The 19,370-nt window shown below is 43.6% G+C and overlaps 1 protein-coding gene across 5 annotated transcripts in view; it reads left to right on the top strand.

The window, feature by feature from the left end:
- The window catches only part of STXBP5L (syntaxin binding protein 5L), a 1,891,501-nt gene that overhangs the window by 1,805,634 nt on the left and 66,497 nt on the right, over positions 1 to 19,370 (top strand). For all 5 annotated transcript variants that reach the window (XM_086935625.1, XM_086935622.1, XM_086935624.1 and 2 more), the window contains one exon: positions 17,665 to 18,025. In XM_086935625.1, coding sequence (XP_086791751.1) covers positions 17,665 to 18,025 — 361 coding nt within the window. The remainder of the gene's footprint in view (positions 1 to 17,664; positions 18,026 to 19,370) is intronic.

The raw sequence follows: 19,370 nt of genomic DNA, 5'->3' as shown, positions 1-19,370 counted from the left end.
GGCATTTCTCTGCCTGCCGGATCAGCCATCCTTGTTTAAATCTCCTATTGTTTTAAGATTTCTGAAGGGCCTTACAAATACATTTCCTCCTACTCCTTTTATTGTGCCTCAATGGGATTTGAATCTGGTGCTTACTTTTCTAATGGGTTCTCCTTTCGAACCTCTACATAGTTGTCCCTTGAGGTTGGTGTCTTTTAAGACGGTTTTCTTAGTTGCAATTACCTCAGCAAGGAGGGTCAGTGAGCTTCAAGCTCTTAGTTCGAAGCCCCCATTCTTGACCATTCATGCTGAACGAATGGTTCTTAGGACCACGGCTGCTTTTCTGCCTAAGGTGGTAACTCCCTTCCGTCTAGGACAATCCATTACACTTCCCACCTTCTATCCTCCCCCTCACCCATCCAAGGAGGAGGAGTGGCTTCACCGTCTGGACCCTAAGAGGGCGGTGAGCTTTTACCTTGATAGGACTAAGGACTTACGAGTTGATGACCAGCGGTTTGTTGGATTTGCTGGTTGCAGAAAAGGAAGAGCTGTGCACAAGCGCACACTTTCGAGATGAATAATTCTATGCATCAGGATCTGCTATGCCCTGGCTGGTAAGGAACCTCCAGAGGGAATTAGAGCCCACTCTACTAGGACAAAGTCTTCTACTTCTGCTTTGTCTAGGGGTGTACCTGTTGAGGACATTTGTAAAGCGGCAACTTTGGCCTCCCTTCACACTTTCGCGAAGCATTACTGCTTGGATACCGAAGTGAGGAGGGAGGGCCACTTTGCGCGTTCTGTCCTCCAGGATTTTCTGGTATAGGAGAGTGGACACCCTCCTCTGGGAGTGGGGACTGCTGTGGGATACACAAACAAGAAATGGAAGGTGCACACAATTAGAGTCCAAAAGGAAGTAATGTATTGAATATTTTCTTCTTTATTTAATAGTATTCATCAGATATAGGCACAGCCAACGCGTTTCGTTCCATTTGCCTTTAAGGAACTTCGTCAGGGCTGTAAAAAGTGACAAACATATATATACATAAATATACATTTAAATTTAACACATAAAATATAATCACAATAGACGAAAAAAGACAATGGCCCAAACACACATTATTACAAAACTTATATTAAAGGTGAAAGAAAAAACTAAAGACAGTATTAGACCACATAAAATCCTGATTTAAAAATATACAGCCGCTACAAAGACTGCATAAAGTTTTTTTACAAAAGTTAAAAAAGTGTATAAACACTTGTACAAAAACACCTATCTTACAAAATTATTTACATAACTTTGAAGTTGAGTTCAGCAAGCACACTGTTAGAGTAAGGGAGTATTCTTTGGAGAGAGGAAAAACACATTGCCAAATCTACTTACAAGGGATACATCTAAAATTATTGACGTGAGCAAGAATTCAATGGCTGGTGCATATCAGAAAAACCATCGATTTTAGATGGTCAGATGTTATTTGTTATTCAGTAAGAATTGTGAACTTACCGAATCAGTATAATTTGAAGCTGTCAACCTTATCGGACAGAAACGTGGGGATCAAACAGCAGCTAACAGATGTTGGTCAGAGTCATATGACCTAAAGTAAAGAGCAAAAGTAGCTTAAATATCTGAAGTGAAAGAAAGAAGGTTCAATAAAGTCACCTCTATAAATATTTAAGAGAGGTGTGGCATCAGTGTTTGCCACTAGTAAGCTAGTATAGATGTCCATTGGAGATAATATTATCCCCGAAAATGATCAAGGCAAGAGTGTATCTGCTAACATGATAAAACAAGGACAGTGCCTAAATCTCACTTTCTGTCCTAGTTTACACAACATGTTGCGTATTGTAAATATACCTTCAGATATGGAAAGACGATGTTCACACTAGATGCGAGTGAGTCAACCCAGTATTTTCACCGAGATTGACAGATGTCAGGTTCTCGATCCGATGATATTAGAAGTTGAACTTATGCCCCACGGGAAATCTGTAGCATTGAAAGAATGAAAGCGAAGACTGGGTTGTAAAATATAGCAAGGTCCAAGGTATAAAGCAGGATTATTATAAGGCCAGTGGATGTTTGCAAGTAAGTCAATAACCTGATCTAATTTCATTATGAGAGGCCTAGTACCAACTGTATATTGGCGTCTAAGTAGTTATTGTGGCCGTCTTAAAGGCGGAAAAGGTCCTGCAGTAACTTTTGTGGCAGACCGAAGGACCAATTCTTGTTACAAAAAATTGTTTGCAATTCACCAAAACTATATTGGATAAGTCCCACTACATAAGTCCTAGATATGAACATATATTAACTGCCTAGAATGTCCAACAATGTTACAATACGATATATATCCAGAAAGTTACCTAGTAGTTCCCAGGGGAAATTCCCTATGGTTCTCGTAATTTTGTTCTCCGGAATGGGCGTATTGTGAAGGCGTAACAGACACTAGTCTGCAATGTAGCACGGTGTTCGTGGCAATAACCACCGAGCACCTAGAGTCAGAAATAGACATATGTTGGTAATGAGCACTCCATCCCATATTTCCAGAATTGATGTAATAAAGGTCCATAACAATATCATGTAAATTCAACCCGTTTAATCCTCTCATATATATTGTAAATGCAACCAGATACCGTGTATTTGGTAAATCAATGCAACCAGATACCGTGTATATTATAAATCAATGTAGTCAGACATTTAAACATTCTCTCCATCAAACGCTGTAGTGTGTTTCATATAGTTGTGCAGTGAGCAGCTCTGCACCCATTATATCCCATCGAGTTTTGGACACGTAAATATTGCAAGTCACCGAGTCACCCAATTCATTAAGCATAATCACCCATTCTGTATGGTAATGCTGTAAACCCCCAGAACAGGATGAAGTGCAGGCATATTAATACCGTGAGTCACCAAAATGCCCCTTCTATTGTACACAATTGCATTTTCACATAGTAGTGCAGCGGGTCATATGGTATACCGCAGAACCCGACACTCCATTTAACGTACTCGCGTGCACCGCATAACAGTGCAGCGAATCAGCCAAACGAAATCAGTTGCCGATATGGTAGCGGCCCTCCCTTCGTTCTACCCGTGAAACTCCTACCTGTAGTCGGGTGCTCGTATTCAGTAATCCTGTTCCTTGCGGCGTCCCGGAGTGAGTGCCTGGCCGCCATCGGGCTTGATATGCGGAAGTAGATGGAGAGGATCCCTCCCACTTCCATGTTAGGCCCGCCCCTCGATACTGGTCACATGTTAGGGCCCACAGTGGCTTCCAAAATAAAGATCGCGCCATATATTTTGAAAATAGAGACGGGATACTGTAGATCGGGGAACTTAGTAATAATAGAATTTTCATTAGCCACTCATTCCAAGCATCGCGTTGCATTATAGAATATTCGTAAAAAATTAAACATTGCTGATGTGATGTATACCAGTTCAATATCGAGGCCACCTTGTTAGTGAAAATAAATATGCAAAGAACAAGTAGGGTACAATATGAGACTAACTACGGCCCCCGGATACTTCACTACATAATTGTGAAAATAATATATTCAATAAGGTGCGGTAAATAGAATTGGCAATGTGCTATAACCAAGAGTGTTTTTAGAGATAGATGTATAGGAAGATCTCTGTAAAGGTCAACAAGGTTATTTTACAGATTTTATACATATAGATTCTGTCTTTTTTTTAAAAACATAGGGCTTAATTTGTATACCACAGAGCCCATTTGAGAATTACACAAGGAGGAACAGGCTCCATCCATATAATGGTACGATGTGTCCATAAGCAACAAATATCATATGGATAAGTTGAAAACATGATACCATCCATCAAACTCATTGCATAAACCTTGCTAGTAAATATAGTAAGTATGGTTCAAAAAGTGTTAACATGTTTGCTGATACGTATTGTAGGCACATTATCGAATTCATTATTTGGAGAGATTAAATTCAGTTTAGGAAATAATGAAATTCCCTGTCAGTGTTGTGCCCCATTTGTACTGCCCTCAAACGACAAATCCATTTTGCTTCCCTCTGTCGGAGTGACAGCTCTCTATCTCCTCCCTGACTATCCTGTGGAATATGATCAATTCCATGGAACCAAAGGGTCAGATCATCTGGATGTTTATCATGATAATGTGCACTGACGGGATATCGGACATCTTTGTTGACTATGGCCCTACGGTGTTCTTGAATCCTAACCTTTAATGGGCGGACTGTACTGCCAACATATATGCCTCCGCATCTGCAACCCAGCACTTTATGCAGTCTTTGTAGCGGCTGTATATTTTTAAATCAGGATTTTATGTGGTCTAATACTGTCTTTTTTCTTTCACCTTTAATATAAGTTTTGTAATAATGTGTGTTTGGGGAATTGTCTTTTTTCGTCTATTGTGATTATATTTTATGTGTTAAATTTAAATGTATATTTATGTATATATATGTTTGTCACTTTTTACAGCCCTGACGAAGTTCCTTAAAGGCAAATGGAACGAAACGCGTTGGCTGTGCCTATATCTGATGAATACTATTAAATAAAGAAGAAAATATTCAATACATTACTTCCTTTTGGACTCTAATTGTGTGCACCTTCCATTTCTTGTTTGTGTATCTCTGATCTATATACCTATTGGTAGCGGGTGTAGGAAGAAGTTTGCACCATCCAAAATTTAGAACGATAGGATCTGAAGTGCTTGACCTGGTCTGCTGCCTTGGTCTTTTGGAATTTTGGGACTGCTGTGGGACTCTATTCACAAGGTGAGGAATCCACTGGCAGATGTATCCATCAGAAGAACAAGTTACTTACCTTCGGTAACGCTTTTTCTGGTAGATACAGTATCTGCCTGTGGATTCCTCACTGACCCGTCCGCCTCCCCGTTGTCCACTCTTCTATACCTGAGTAACTGTGTTGTTGATATGTTTTATTATTGTTGAAGCAAAGATTTTATTTCTATTGCTTTTCTGCTTGGTTTCACACTATGTGTGTTATCTTGATATTTGCGTAATATGTATACTGTTTACTTTTCTACTGATGTTGGTCCGTCCGCGTGCCTCGAAGACACGGAAAAAAGGGTGGAACTGACGTCATCCCGCCGGCGTGGGCCTATTATGGAGTCGGTGACGTCAGCGGAGTCGTGGGCGGTGTCGGGCGTCTGTGACGTCGTCCACGTCGGCGCGAAGCTACAAAAAGAATTTCCGAATGTTGCTGACGCAAGGGGATACTCACAAGGTGAGGAATCCACAGGCAGATACTGTATCCACCAGAAAAGGCATTACCGAAGGTAAGTAACTTGTTCATTTGTTTGGATGGCTGTTAACGTACGGAGTGCCTCTATTCATGGTAAGTACTGTTTTATTGTGTCCGTAAGTAGATGTTGAGTTCAGGAGCCACAGTCGGACGTCATGGGACGCAATAGCAGCCATTGGCAAGTCCAGGCAGTCATAGTTCCAAGAGGTGCCACTGAGTGCAGTTCAAACCCCACATTGCAGTTATTGGTGCTCTTGACTTTAGTTGAACAAGAACTCTGATGCCAGCACCTGTTCCTGTGCAGTGCTTGTGCAATTTTAGCTGCAGGGTGATACCTTGAGTGGCATTTAACAAGCATTTGCAATGCAATAGGTCTCGCATGTACGCGAGTTTAAGGTATTGGCATTGTAAATGAAAATGCCTTTTATTTATGTTTTAAAAACGAAAACAAGCATAAAAGGCATTGTTATTTGCAATACCCATAGCTCAGACTCGCGTAAATGCGAGACCTATTGCATTTCAAATGTATCTATACTACTATTATAAAGAGAGAAATGTGTCCTTTGAGCCAGGTAAACTCGAAAAGTACACCACCAATCCAAACACCCAAGACATCTTTGAAAACCTCAGGGCAAGCAGAAGGACATAGGCTATATAAAAATAAAAAATATACGTTCTTTAAAAAATTTAGGAAAAAAAAATAGTCCCTTGCAAGTAGCGCCGGCCGCGACGTGCATGATAACATCGGGGGCGTGGGGAGGAGCGGCGTTCAGGAGCAAGAGGAAGAGCGGCGGACATGAGCGTGGGGAGGAGCTGCGGACAGGCGGGGAGCAGTGGCGAGCGGCGGACAAGCGGTGAGGAGCGGCGAGAAGTGGAGCGGTAAACTCAGCAGCACGGGGAGGAGCGGCGGCTGAGGTAAGTGAAGCCGCCATGGGTGCGCACCGAGGGACGGGCGGAGGGACGGGCGGGGGCCATGAGTGCTCGGAAGCCTTTTCCTCAAAGTCGGGACGTCGGGGGAAACAGCGGACACTAGCGTGGGCAGAAGCAGCAAGGACCAACAAAACCGGAGCAAGGAAACACTGTAAGTACGCTCTGCTGCTCCTGGCCGCTCTGCTGCGCATCTCCTGCTGCGATGCTGCCCCCAGCCCCCTTCTGCCCCGGGCAACGCCGGGGCGGGCTGCCAGTATAGTATATACTGAAAGATCTGTAGGTATGTGAAGTGATGTAGTATGATCTAAATAACGCAGAGGCAATAGCTGTTGAGTTTATTTTAACCTTTAGAAATAAGTAAAGCTGTCACTTCAGGGTTTTACAAGGGTTCATGCGATTCTACAACACCCGTGTTTTGCACAGACTTATAGATTTGCAGAATTTGCCACACAATCAATCATCTGCTGCATAATTGGCAGATTTCAAAAAAATAAATATGTTTGTAGTACAAACGGATTGAGTTAGTAAAAAAAAAAAAGCTTCTAAACGTGCTATCCTGCTGCTCAGCCGTTTTGCAACGTTTAATTGTTTACCTCCAGGTAGCTCATTGCAGTATTCAGTTGTTTTGCTGGCACTAGAGAGGTGAAACATTCATCAGTTTGTTATAACGCGTGTTAAAATGACAAAATTGTGAAATTATACTTGTAAAGAATGTGCCACATTATGCCACCTAATTTGCCTTTTCTTACCGCATTAGGCAAACCTGCTCCCTAACTTTGTCCCCTGTTGCGCATAATTTCAGTGGCTTTGACTATAAGCAAAAAGTGTTGCTAGAGTTTTCAGTCTTTTCACTCTTCGCCAATTAAAAAATACTGCCAACATCAATGCTCTGTTATCAGAAAGTTTTATTAAAAAACGACTTTAAATACACAAACCAGAAGTTAACCATGGGTTTATTTATCCACAGTTGGACAATATGGCAGATTCGTATAGCTATTCTAACGTCTGCCTCACATAGCACATAAAACATTGTTTACAATAACAGAGCAAAGCTTCTTTAGAGTTTCATTCAATATCGAAATGTTAACCTTCACCTCACAGCTCAGCATTTACAAATGAGGCCATGTGGCTGTTCTGGTCCAGCTCGTGTGTGCTTCCCTCCATTGGATGGGGCGCAGGTTACCCCAGCACTACATCATATTCTCAAAGGTGAGCGCTCCATAGAAATGATTTCTTAGGCATAATCACGAGAAGAGGGTGTTCCTGCGCCTCACCAAAAGAGCCGACCTGCTGAAATCCTCGGATTTTCACTAACGCTGCCAGTGAAAGAGCATGAGGGAAAAGTACGTGCAAGGAAGTCAAGAACGTATACTAAATCACTCCACTCGCAGACAAAAGGCGACGAAAGTTTGAGCAGTCTACAAAAATAAAACCAGGAAAAGGGGGATGAAGTTCAACAAAAGAGCCCTGTGGCTTTCCGGAAGTCACGCAACAAGGATCTGGTGTGTTCTTAACTAATGGTCATCGTTTGTCCAACACAATAGCAGCAGAGGTTACAGAGTAGGTGGTTTGGTCAGTAACATTATAACAGTTTGGTCCTGTTACCAAAGCTCTATTTTCGGTTCGATGGCACTATATTCACGGGAGCCTCTGCCACTATCACGGCAAACAAAAAACAATGCGGAAAGGATGTAGCCTTATGGCTAGAGCGGTCGACCTTCAAGTCTCAGTAACGACGCTGAACATCCTGTGATTCTGGGCAAATCACTTACCCTCTCCGTGCATAAAAAAACAAGCTGTTGCTATTGCGCAAAGGCAGCTGTGTATTTATTTTGAATCATGCTTTCACTTTACAATAGCTGCCGCCCCACACAGCACTTGCAGGGTGGGCAGCAGCTATTGTTAAAGTGAAAGCGCGATGCAAAAATAAACACGCGGCCGCCAAAAAATAATGCTTACCGACTAATGGAGGAGACAGTGTAACCCTGCAAGTAAAAGATCCAGTCCTGATCGGCAGTCACAAAAGAAGACAGGGCGGTAACAAGGCTGGAGTAAAAAGCCTCATTATCAATCACAAGCCAGCATATACCATGGACGATGATGCAAGTCAATGAAAAATATGGGTGGAGCTTCCACAGCACTTCCACATCTGTCCCTACTAAAATATGCCTCGCAGAGCGAGCAGCACATGCACTGCAACGCTAGGCTCGACCTAAAAAGGAGAGTACACATGTGTAATGTAGGGTTTCTTTGAAGCTGGTTTCCTTCAGTACCATGTTGTAATTCTTCTTTTTGGTCAGGAAGTAGAGTTCAGATGTAACAGGACTGTCTGGCTACTACTACTATTACTACTACAGGAAGCCTAGTACTGAAACAACCAGCATCCTTTAGGGACTTCTGCAGATATCCTTTGCCCTGTAGAGAGTCCTCTTGTTTAGACCCTACTCTCCTGATCCTACCTGACTGTGCCACCCCACATAATCTCCTTCCTGCAGCCCACCTTTTAAGCAGTTTAAATACCAACATGGAGAAGTAGAAAGGATTGGTGGCGGCGGGGATCTCTATGTAAAATGTCTCCACCTCTGTGTATTCCATCTCTAATAGCACCAAGTCTGGTTATAATACTGTAGTGTAAAGTATCTTGTGACATTCATGGGTTCAAGCAGACACCCTGGACATGCCAAGACGCATGGTGTAAGACATGGTGCTGGTGATCCCCTCTGTGACACTGGTGCACCAACAGCGGTAGACTACCTATAATCTCTTGCGATGGCTGACTTTGTAGTCACAGCAGTCCAATACCTACTGCGGTGTCATCTACAAGACCATGGCAAGAGCCTGTGCCACCGCCAAATGCTGATGGCCCCAGAGTCACTGGTATTTTCTATCCCATCCAATGTCTATCCTTAACTATTTAATAACAACGCAACCTCACAGTTGGCAATTTCTGTCAAAATAACGACGCAGTATCAGGTTGACGATTATTAAGTTAATATTTACCAACTGGCCCGCTCTCTTCCATTTTCTTCTATGGCTGGGGAGCGTGCCTTCCAGCTTATCATCTCAAAGCTCTCCTGTGCTCCCATTTTTGTCCTTTCACTTCCTGTAGCCCCATGTCCGCTGGACAGTCAGTCTCACTGTCTATAGTTTTGGTCTTATTGACATGGAGCAGTGTGTGGTTGAACCCCTAAGCCAATGAAACAGACTGAGACAGCCATGTCTTTTTATGTATGGGCGCTCCCAGGCGATGGGCCCGATTCACAGAATACTTTTTTGGTATTCACAGATTGCACTTACTACTTTTGGTATTCACAGAATGAACTTACTCATTTCGGTATTCACAGAAGTTAGGACTACTAACTTTAGGACTCCGAAATGCCATCTGTGAATACCGAAAGTCCTAAAATTATGATTTTTCTCAATTTAGTAGTAGTAAAGTTAGGACTCCTAACTTTAGGACGCCTAAATGCCTTTTGTGAATACCGAAAGTGTTAAAATTAGGATTTTTCTCAATTTAGTAGTAGTAAAGTTAGGACTCCTAACTTTACTACTACTAAATCAAGAAAAATCCTAATTTTAAGACTTTAGTGAACCAAGACCACCTCAGGCAACTGGAAAGAAGACCAGGTCGCAGTTTGTTTGGTTCAACAAGAAGTGTAGGAGCCTCCGGCATCAACTAGCCCATGTCATTAAGGCAAACAATATGAACCAAATGAGGGATGTGAGGAGATCCTACAAGGTAGCACAGGGTAGAGCGAAAACGAAATGGGATGAAAGTAGATCGGAGCAAATCAGAGACGCCTGCGCTAGAAACGATTCCCAGCAATTCTGGCTTGTAGTATCTAGAAGGGATATAAATAGACCCCGCCGCCGACTAATAACATTTCAACAGCATCATTCTATTCTGGACCCTGTGTCACTGACATTGAAGACCCACCCTTGGATATGCTCATCCTATTGTCATTGATTTCTTCTCTAAAGATAAAGGGCCATATGTAGGTGGCAAAATACCGGTCGGTAACGGCCGATTTCGGCCGTTACCGACCGGTATTTGTAATTCCAGATGTAGGGGGCCAGAAAATTACCGATTCTGTATATTTACCAAATCGGTAATTTTACCGAATCGGTAAATTACCGAATCGGTAAATGTACTGAATCGGTAATTTGGGATGTAGGTGGCACTGGAAACAGTGCCACAGGCCCTTAGAAATTCGTTATTTACCATGAAATACAATGGCATGGTAAATAACGAATTTCTGTGTACATGCACATCTGTGCATGTACACCTGTGCCATGTGGCGCACATACATGCCCTAAGGCCATGTATGTGTGTCACATTGCACACAAGCCAGAATCAGGGGTGCAACAGGGTGTCAAAGTGACACCCTGTCCCCCTTGACAAATCGGTAAAATTACCGAATCGGTATTTACCGATTCGGTAATTGCCATTGATTCCTATGGGCCTCAAGGCCCATAGGAATCAATGGCAATTACCAAATCGGTAAATACCGATTCGGTAATTACCGAATATTACCGATTCGGTAATATTTAAAGAATAATTACCTACATGGCATTTACCGAATTGTAAATACCGAATCGGTAAAATTCGGTATTTACGATTCGGTAAATGCCATTTACCTACATATGGCCCAAAATCATGACTAGTGCCAACTCTATTGTAAGGGCCAAAGCCCCTGGCCCAAATTGCATTCCGGGTGACGTTTTTGTGAATGATCCATAGAAATGGATAACCTACATCTTGGCCCTAGCTAATGGGATTGCAGCGGGGGCCGAAATACCATCCTCATGGAAGAAAGAGGAGGTAATCCCTGTATATAAGAAAGGTGATAGATCCATACCATCTAATTACAGGCCTATTAGTCTCATTAGCTAGCGAGTGCTTCTTCAAAACTCACATCTCACTGCTGGTGTGGGCTGCCATCCCCACTGACCTACAACCCAGGCCGCAGAGATAGTTGCACAGCCATGGTGACAAAGAGTCTTAACCACCAGGTTGAGGCGGCTAATCAGGATCCACGCAAATCCAGGCACCAGACACAATAGCCCAGATTAGTACTTGCCCCCACACCTCCTGACTGTGCACTGGGAGTACGGCTACATCGTGCTCTTGCCCCCACATCTAAGCGACAATTCCGCACACATGGCAGCCAACAGATCTAATTCCGCTAAGTATTCCTCCTTGTCACACTATGGCAGGTCAAACCACCTTTCATGGACTGACTCGACCCCCAGAAATCTGCCACGAAGTACAACATCCACAGACTCCTCATGGATTTCCGGGAGGATATCTCTTCCCTGAAGCAAGACTTCCAGAAGGCCATAGCAGATCTGGATCATTCCCTATGCAAAATGGAACTGAGACTAATCGAGATAGAGGTGGACCTGTCAGACCACATTTACGACAAAGATGACCACGTGACCTGACTGGAGGCAATGGGATGTTGACAACAGATTCTTCAGGACAAGCTGGGAGATCTTGAGAACAAATCACATCGCGATAATATCCAGATCCGAGGCAAATTGTCCACTCTGGCTGCAGGTAAACAGGAGTGATTTGTTCAAGCATTGTTTGGTCACCTTTTGAGCCTCTCTGAAGATGCCCCAGTGCTCCTGGACTGCACTCCTAGGGTGTACTCAGTGATTCAACAAGAAAAAATGTGTCTCCTGATGTTCTAACCACTATTATCATATTAAAGAGAAGAGTCTGACAGCGGCTCGATGAAAGGAGCCTTTGACATTCTGAGGAGACACAATTCTCTTTTCCAAGACTAAACACCAACAAAAAGAAAAGATCCCATACAGATGGGGGATTCCATTTGGGCTGCTGTTTACAATTAAAGACAATCGGTTTGTGATTCGAAAATCTCAGGAAGCTCGGATGGCCCACGGTCGCCCCCCAACAGCAATAGCTCTGCATGTTCCTAGCTCCTGCACATTTACCAATGAAGGAGGTGGCTGGCATTTTCAAACTTCCAGAGCAGCTCATAAGGAGGCAAGGAGAAGCCGCCGCCTTCAGGACAGAGAAAGCATACATCTATTTGCAGAGGAGGCTACATTGACATGAACTGTCACCACTTCAGGTGTGCTGCTCTCACCTACATGTTGACTGTAACTGAATGTATCCATGTTGTACTGGTAATATGTTTTGGCTTAGTGATAAGATGGGGGGGGGGCAGGATAGGTTCTCTACTCTCGGAGCCAGCCTCCACCGAGCAAGCGCCCAGATGCTCATCTTTATGGGCTACTGCTTGCTTCTTCCCTGCTGCAGCCCTGTAGACTGGTGGGAGCACAGGGCCCCTATAAGATTCGTTTTTCTGTTTCTCCTCTCAGTTTCTTTTTACACTCCATCCAGATGCAAGAGATAGGACACAGGCCGTGAGTCAGAGATAGCCCATTCCAGTTTTACCATTGGAACTGACCCCCCCCCCCCCCTCATCTGTCCCAGTGCCATAGCGACCCGGTCACCCTCTACACCTGTCACCAGAGTGACACCACTAAGAATAGTCTCATGTATTAAGGCCTTGGCCTAAATTCTTCCATGACGCAGAGGGTACTGCTTCAATGGTTGAAACAAAAGAGAAAGATATAACCCTATTCCAAGAAACCCTCTTACTTTATTCAGATACCAGGAGATTGCGCTCCTATTGGTTCTGGCTACAAATGCATGCCTCTAATATATGCAAAACAAGATGGGTTGGAAATCTTATACTGCCTCTTTGATTTATCGACCCAACGAAGACGGAGAACAATTCGATACTGCTCTCTTTCCTATGGTGGCCCAGTTTGCATAGGGAGAGATAATCCTAGGATGTGACTATAACATTCCCCTTGACCCTTCCACAGACCATTCCCACCCGCAACACAATGACTCACCACACCCCTTCCCATACCCAGAGGGTTGTTGACATTAACCTAGTGGATGTCCGGCGCCTCAAAAACACTTTTGATGGGGATTACACATTGTATTTGAATGTACACAAGACATACAACTGGATAGTTTCTTGGTCACTAAGATGTTGCTGTCCCAGTTAGTCGATACCTCCAGCGATGTCTGATCAATATCAGATCATGCCCTGACCTGGCCCCTGCTGAGCTAGTATTCACCCCAGAAACCATCCTCTCACCCATGGCTGATGACCTTAAGGGATCTTCGCTTGAGAGACTACATAAAAGATGTAATAGAACAATTCTTTAAGGTGACCACATCAGAGCTATAGGAAGCTACCGAGTCCATCATTAGTGGGAAATTAATATCCCACAAGGCCATTTTTTAACACCTCCACACGAAAAAACAGGCAGAAATTGAGGGCAGGCTGTCACAAGCCGAAGCATGTCACAAGCAGAGCAACTTTAATGCTATTATGCAGGAGCTTCACAGGCTTGGGGGGGAACTAGAACAACTACAGATGGAAGACGCAGCTAATAACTTCTACATATCATACAAACCTTCTATGAAAAGGGAGATAAGGCAGATAGATTATTGGCCTACAAACCACAGAAACCACATCTCAAGTGTCACAGTTAGTCATGGACCGACCACCTCCGAAATTTCTGAAATCTTGGCCATTTTCTACCAGTATTACTCAGCTTTTTCACCAATCAAACCATGATTAAGCCTCCCAGAACACCTACTTGCAAAGCTACTTCCCAACCAATTGAACGCATTATATGCGCTCCTTTGAAAACAGTATTACTATCGATGAGGTACGAGAGGTGGTAAGCAACTTACTATCCCGGAAGTCTCCAGGCCCGAATGGCTTCTCAGCTTCTTTTTACAAGGCATAGGCCTCTCTACTCATTAAGCCCCACACTAAAGTGTTTAACTATTCCCTGACCTCTCAAGCTGTCATTGAAACTATCCTAGACTCCCACATTACGCTACCACTTAAACCAGACAAGGATCCACGGATCAGCACATCTTACCGGCAGATAGTACTTTTAAATTGTGAAGTAAAATTGGTCACTTCCATACCGGCATGCAGACTCCACAACATTTGACCATCACTCATCTCTCCCCAACTATCTGGACTCATCAAAAACAGAAAAACCATGGATAATATCCATACAGCAGTTGCACTGATGGAAGTGTCTGGAAGACGCAAGCAACCAATGGTCCTCCTCTCATTGTATGCAGAGACTGCCTTTGATAGGGTTGACTTGACTGGCCCTATCTCAGCTTTCATCTAGGTGAATTACAAATGCCTCTCAGCAAAGATCAATGGCGAATACACTCGGTGAAACCGTTATCGCGAAGCACGAGACAGGGGAGTCCTCTCTTTCCCCTGATCGCTTTGCCAATGGAACCACTTATAGCTAAGATATTAAGCAATCCACATATCAGTGGAGTGAAAGTCAGGGAGATGTAACATAGGTTGGCCTTGTTCACTGATGATATTCTCTGCTTCATAACCAAACCTGACTGATCTCTTCTAGCTTTACAAGTAGAACTTGACCAGCTCGCGAAAGTCTCAGGCTTCAATATAAATTACCCTAAATCTCAGGTCCTAGGCATGCCAGACCCCACAGCGAACTAAGAGACATTATCCAGATGGCAGGGTTTACCTAGATGGGAATCTCTATTAACCATCCGGGGATTCACATCCCGACACTCACCTAATCAGTAAATGACTGCAATATCATACCACTCCTGCAGATTTTATTTAAAGACCTATATTGCTGGGACACATTAGAAATTTCTCGGCTGCTAAGCATAAATAGCCTAAAAATGAACTCCATGCTACCTCTACTCCATATGCTACAAACACTCACCTTGCCCACTCCAAAATAAACTCTTCTACAGTCATCAGAAAATGTAATATTTTGTGTAGCAGGGCAAATTGGCTAGGGTAGCACGAGCCACACTTTTTCGACCAATGGACAAAGTGGGACTTGGCTTCACTGATGTCATCACCTACATCTGGGCCGCCCTGATACAATCAGCCCTGGATTATTACAATTATAAACCAAGATATTAAACCATGGACGGAGGTACAACACACATTCTAAAACATCCCACTTAGGTATATACTGGGGTTTCTACCCCATCATACCGATATGAGCATGCCCTCCTCCAGGTCACATCAACACTGCACCACCACTGTTGGTCCCCGACACGCAGGAAGGAATTTCCCAAGTACCCATTGCTTGATTCCTATAACCCTGACTTTCCTCCAGGGGTTGCTGACCCAAGATGCACTAGCTGAAGGATTTTTTTAGAAGCTGGCAATCTTTGAACTTGTGAAACTACAATAGAAAAGTGATCTTTAAACAGAGGAGATGTTTATCACCTCATACAAGTGTTACATTAAGTGGGTGGGAGACAGCACCGAAATCGGATTAGAAGCAAGGTAACACATCTAGAGTCCCTCCTTAGTACAAATGTCCGACAAAAAATGATAGCTTAGCTTTAGAAATACATCCTTGAGCTCAGCCCCCACTACAAACCGAGTGGGAGCTGGATCTAGAAGCAGACATTCCCGATGGTGCTTGGAGGGCAGCGGGGTCCTTCATATGTATTCAACTTAGCGTTAGTGCCTACAAATGATTAACCAGATGGTACCTCAGCCCCACATCACTCCATTCCATGTTTGGCAGTTCAGCTAGCTGTTGGAAAGACTGCAGTAAACGAGGCATGTATCTTCATACTTGGTGCACTTGCCCACGCATTCAAACCTTTTGACAGGAAATCTTAACATAAATACAACAGATAACCCACATCACTCTTTCCCACTGCCCGTTAACAATCCTTCTCGGCCACGCAGGAGACAAAGGGACCCACCCACTAACCACACCTCTTTGAAAACTGATATTTCACTTATTACTAGTGCCTTGGCTTAGAATAGCTCCCTACACTACCTTCTATTAACGCGGTGGGGCTTATACAGTCAATTTTTGCTATGGACCGCTTAACCGTGTGGAGAAGTGTGGCTCAATGTTTAAAGCGACAGACCCTGATGCAGAGGTCTGGCCCGGGACCAGGGTTCAATTTCCGCCTCGGTGGCTCTTGGACTCAATCTCCCCATACCTGATAATTCTTGCCTTTGTCCCTAGTCTAATCATGGGTCCCACTCTGTGACTTTGGGTAATAGCTTGCTTAATCTCCACAACGGCCCCAGCAGCGCTTGTATGCCTGGCTTCACCTTGGGGGTGCCCAGGAGTGGACATCTCACAGGAAAAGCCAGGAAGGGTTCCACAGCGGTATGAATTCAGCGCTACGAGACCTCTGGGTAGAAGGCGCTATATAAATACAAACACATTTACATTAACGGCATTGGTTCATGACTGCATGCATAAGTTTGATTAAACCTGTGGCCCCATTGTTACATATGTGAAAAGGGAGCAGGGGGCGAAGAGTATTCCGCCTTTACTGAAACCACTCCTACGCCACTCTGACATTTGCACACTCTCCTGATCGGAAGACGAATGCACCTGACAGGCCTCGGTAAATCACTCGCTGCTGGCAGCCGACTTGACCGATCTGCACTGGTAATCCCATCCTTGACTGTGGGGACGCCCCACTCCCAAGGATATCTATGGACCTTCTGTAATCCTCCTTTTGGCCTTGTCCCATTTATTTGACAATGTCATCTAGATGAGTGGAGTGGTTTCCCACTCTTGCTTGTTAACCCCTACCCCTTTTAAGTTTATTGTACTGCTTACAAATGTTGTATGATTTTGTAGGCAAGAAAAGTAAATAATAAAGTTGTAAGAAAAGAACACAAAACATGTATTACCCCATAGTCCTAAATCATTCATCTACCTAATGCTAAGCGGGAGGAGTTATTCTAGACCAAGGGGATCTGGAGAAGTCCACCCGAAGAGCACAGCAGTGTAATCAGAATGTGTTAGCAGAGTGTAGAGGTGCACAACTGTGCATTTGGTAGCCTTGACAGATTCTCAAACTTTGCATAAAGTTCTAGTGAGAACTGTTCATTGACAACACTGGTGCCCTGGTGACGAGAAGAACAAACATGCTGTCATAGTCATTGTAATCATCTGGAGACTTTGTCAGCCAGAGCCTCATACTCAGTAGCCATCTAAAATTCTACATCCTGTTGGTACGACCCAGCCACAAATGTTTGAACACTTGCTTGGCCAGTTCTGTTTTTTAATCCGATTTACGTAAGCGACAGAGTTACCGCGTCGGCTTTCAGAGCTCTACAAAGGAGCTTCTGTGACCTCTTTTTATCCCTAATCGCTGATCCCCACGCCTGCCCTTGTAATTGTTCCTATGCACAACGGAAGCACAAAGAGGCATTTCGAATGGAAAAGAGACGCCCCTAATGTTCTTTTGAAATGCTTTGAAGGACGGTCACAGCGATTTCATCTATGACCTTTGGTTAATGCACCTTAATTTGCAGCTGGAAGGCTGTGGTGGCTGTGTGGAATTGACCAAGGTGTGTTCTGTCCCCTTGGGTCTGGAATGAGCCAGTGTGTGAAACTGTAATGTACTTGGGCAATCAACGAACTAGATTGCTGTATTTTTCTTGCAACAGGGACGGTGCTGATGCTGAAAGGAGCCGTGCTGACCTTTTCTTTCCTGGACTGTATGGGTGGTTTGATACACCCACCATATGAAGTGTGGAGGGACCCAAACTGCAACGACGAGGGCGAGAAGACGCGGAAAAGGAAACTCGTCACCTTCTCGCCGTCCTCCTCCCAGGACATGGGAGACAATCAGTTTGCCATCGTCTGCTCTGAAAAACAAGCCAAAGTCTTCTCCCTGCCTTCTCAGACCTGCCTCTATGTGCACAACATCACCGAGACGTCCTTCATACTCCGCGCAGATGTGGTGATCATGTGCAACTGCGTCTGCCTCGCGTGCTTCTGTGCCAATGGGCACATCATGACGATGAGGTAAGTCCGACGACACCAAAGGTGGTGGATATGTCAACACAATATTCCTGTTCATCCTCCTGTATCTGTCAATCTGTCTGTCTTTGCAGCTCTATGTATCATATATCTATCTGTCTATCTGTCTATCTGCCTATCTGCCTATCTGCCTATCTGCCTATCTGCCTATCTGTCTATCTGTCTATCTGCCTATCTGCCTATCTGTCTATCTGTCTATCTGCCTATCTGCCTATCTGCCTATCTGTCTATCTGCCTTTCGATCTATGGGAATAAGAATGTCCAAAAAAAGAAATGAGCATTTTATAAACTTCCTTATGATACACGTGCAGAAATTGCTCTACTAAGCAAAATCTCTGCACACACGGGACAAGGGAAACGCGTGTCTGGAATGTATTTGAATAAAATTATGTAGGATGGTTAACATTAATGAGATAGAAGTTGTGTTAAAGTGAGAGTCTAGTGAATTAATTAACAAGTCATAGGTCTCCGCAGTGCACAGCCATAGGCCACAACTTTCTTTGACAATCAAAACTATGTAACATAGGTATCTCTTAGGAGTATCTGGTCACTGTCCAAAAGTTAAAGCGAGGTTATGTTTGGCAAACAAAACCTTAAAAGACAAAAAATTCAATGGTTAACCAACTCCTCATCCATCCATGCTATCAGGGAAGGTTGGAATGAGATGTGAATGAGTGCCAGAATGTATGGGTATCATAAATGGCACACCATTCTCTGGGCCTACAACAATCAGGGTCTGAAAAGGAACATTCCCCCACTGTTTCAGAAATGTGCCAAAAAGGCAAGTGAAGATGAACAAAAAGCTGGAAAGTAAATAAAAAAAAGTTCAGTAAGGAAATGGGGAAACAATAGTTCAGTTGTAAAGTCGCCCAAGTGCAAATACTGACAACTGATAAAGCAACCTTTAAAAAATGAGTTGAACACAATGCAAAAGAGGTTGGAAGAGAGTTACCGAAACATTAACAAATAAAAGTAACATAACATTCACATTTTAAGACATATAACCATCAAAACATGAACTAAAAAAACGTCAAATAGAGGTGTACAAACAAGAAAATAAAATGTAGAATATATGCGGCAGTCAGAAGACGACAAACAAGGGCACAATAAAAATGACAAGAAATATTCCCACTTTAAGAAGTTTCCATACCCTTACCTCTACTATTTAGGGTGTAATATTTCATATTTAATTATTGAACATTCAAACATAAGATGCACAACTGCAGAGGCAGGCATTCCCAACCAGCGAAGGTCTTGAGGCATGCAAGGTCCAACAACTACAGTCAGGTGTTGTCCCAGAGAATCTAAAACTTCTGTCTTAGCACCACTC

Source organism: Lissotriton vulgaris, chromosome 8, assembly GCF_964263255.1.
Source record: "Lissotriton vulgaris chromosome 8, aLisVul1.2, whole genome shotgun sequence".
Taxonomy (NCBI): domain Eukaryota; kingdom Metazoa; phylum Chordata; class Amphibia; order Caudata; family Salamandridae; genus Lissotriton; species Lissotriton vulgaris.
Note: the sequence above shows the minus strand (reverse complement) of the source record. Positions and strands in the feature narration are given on the sequence as shown.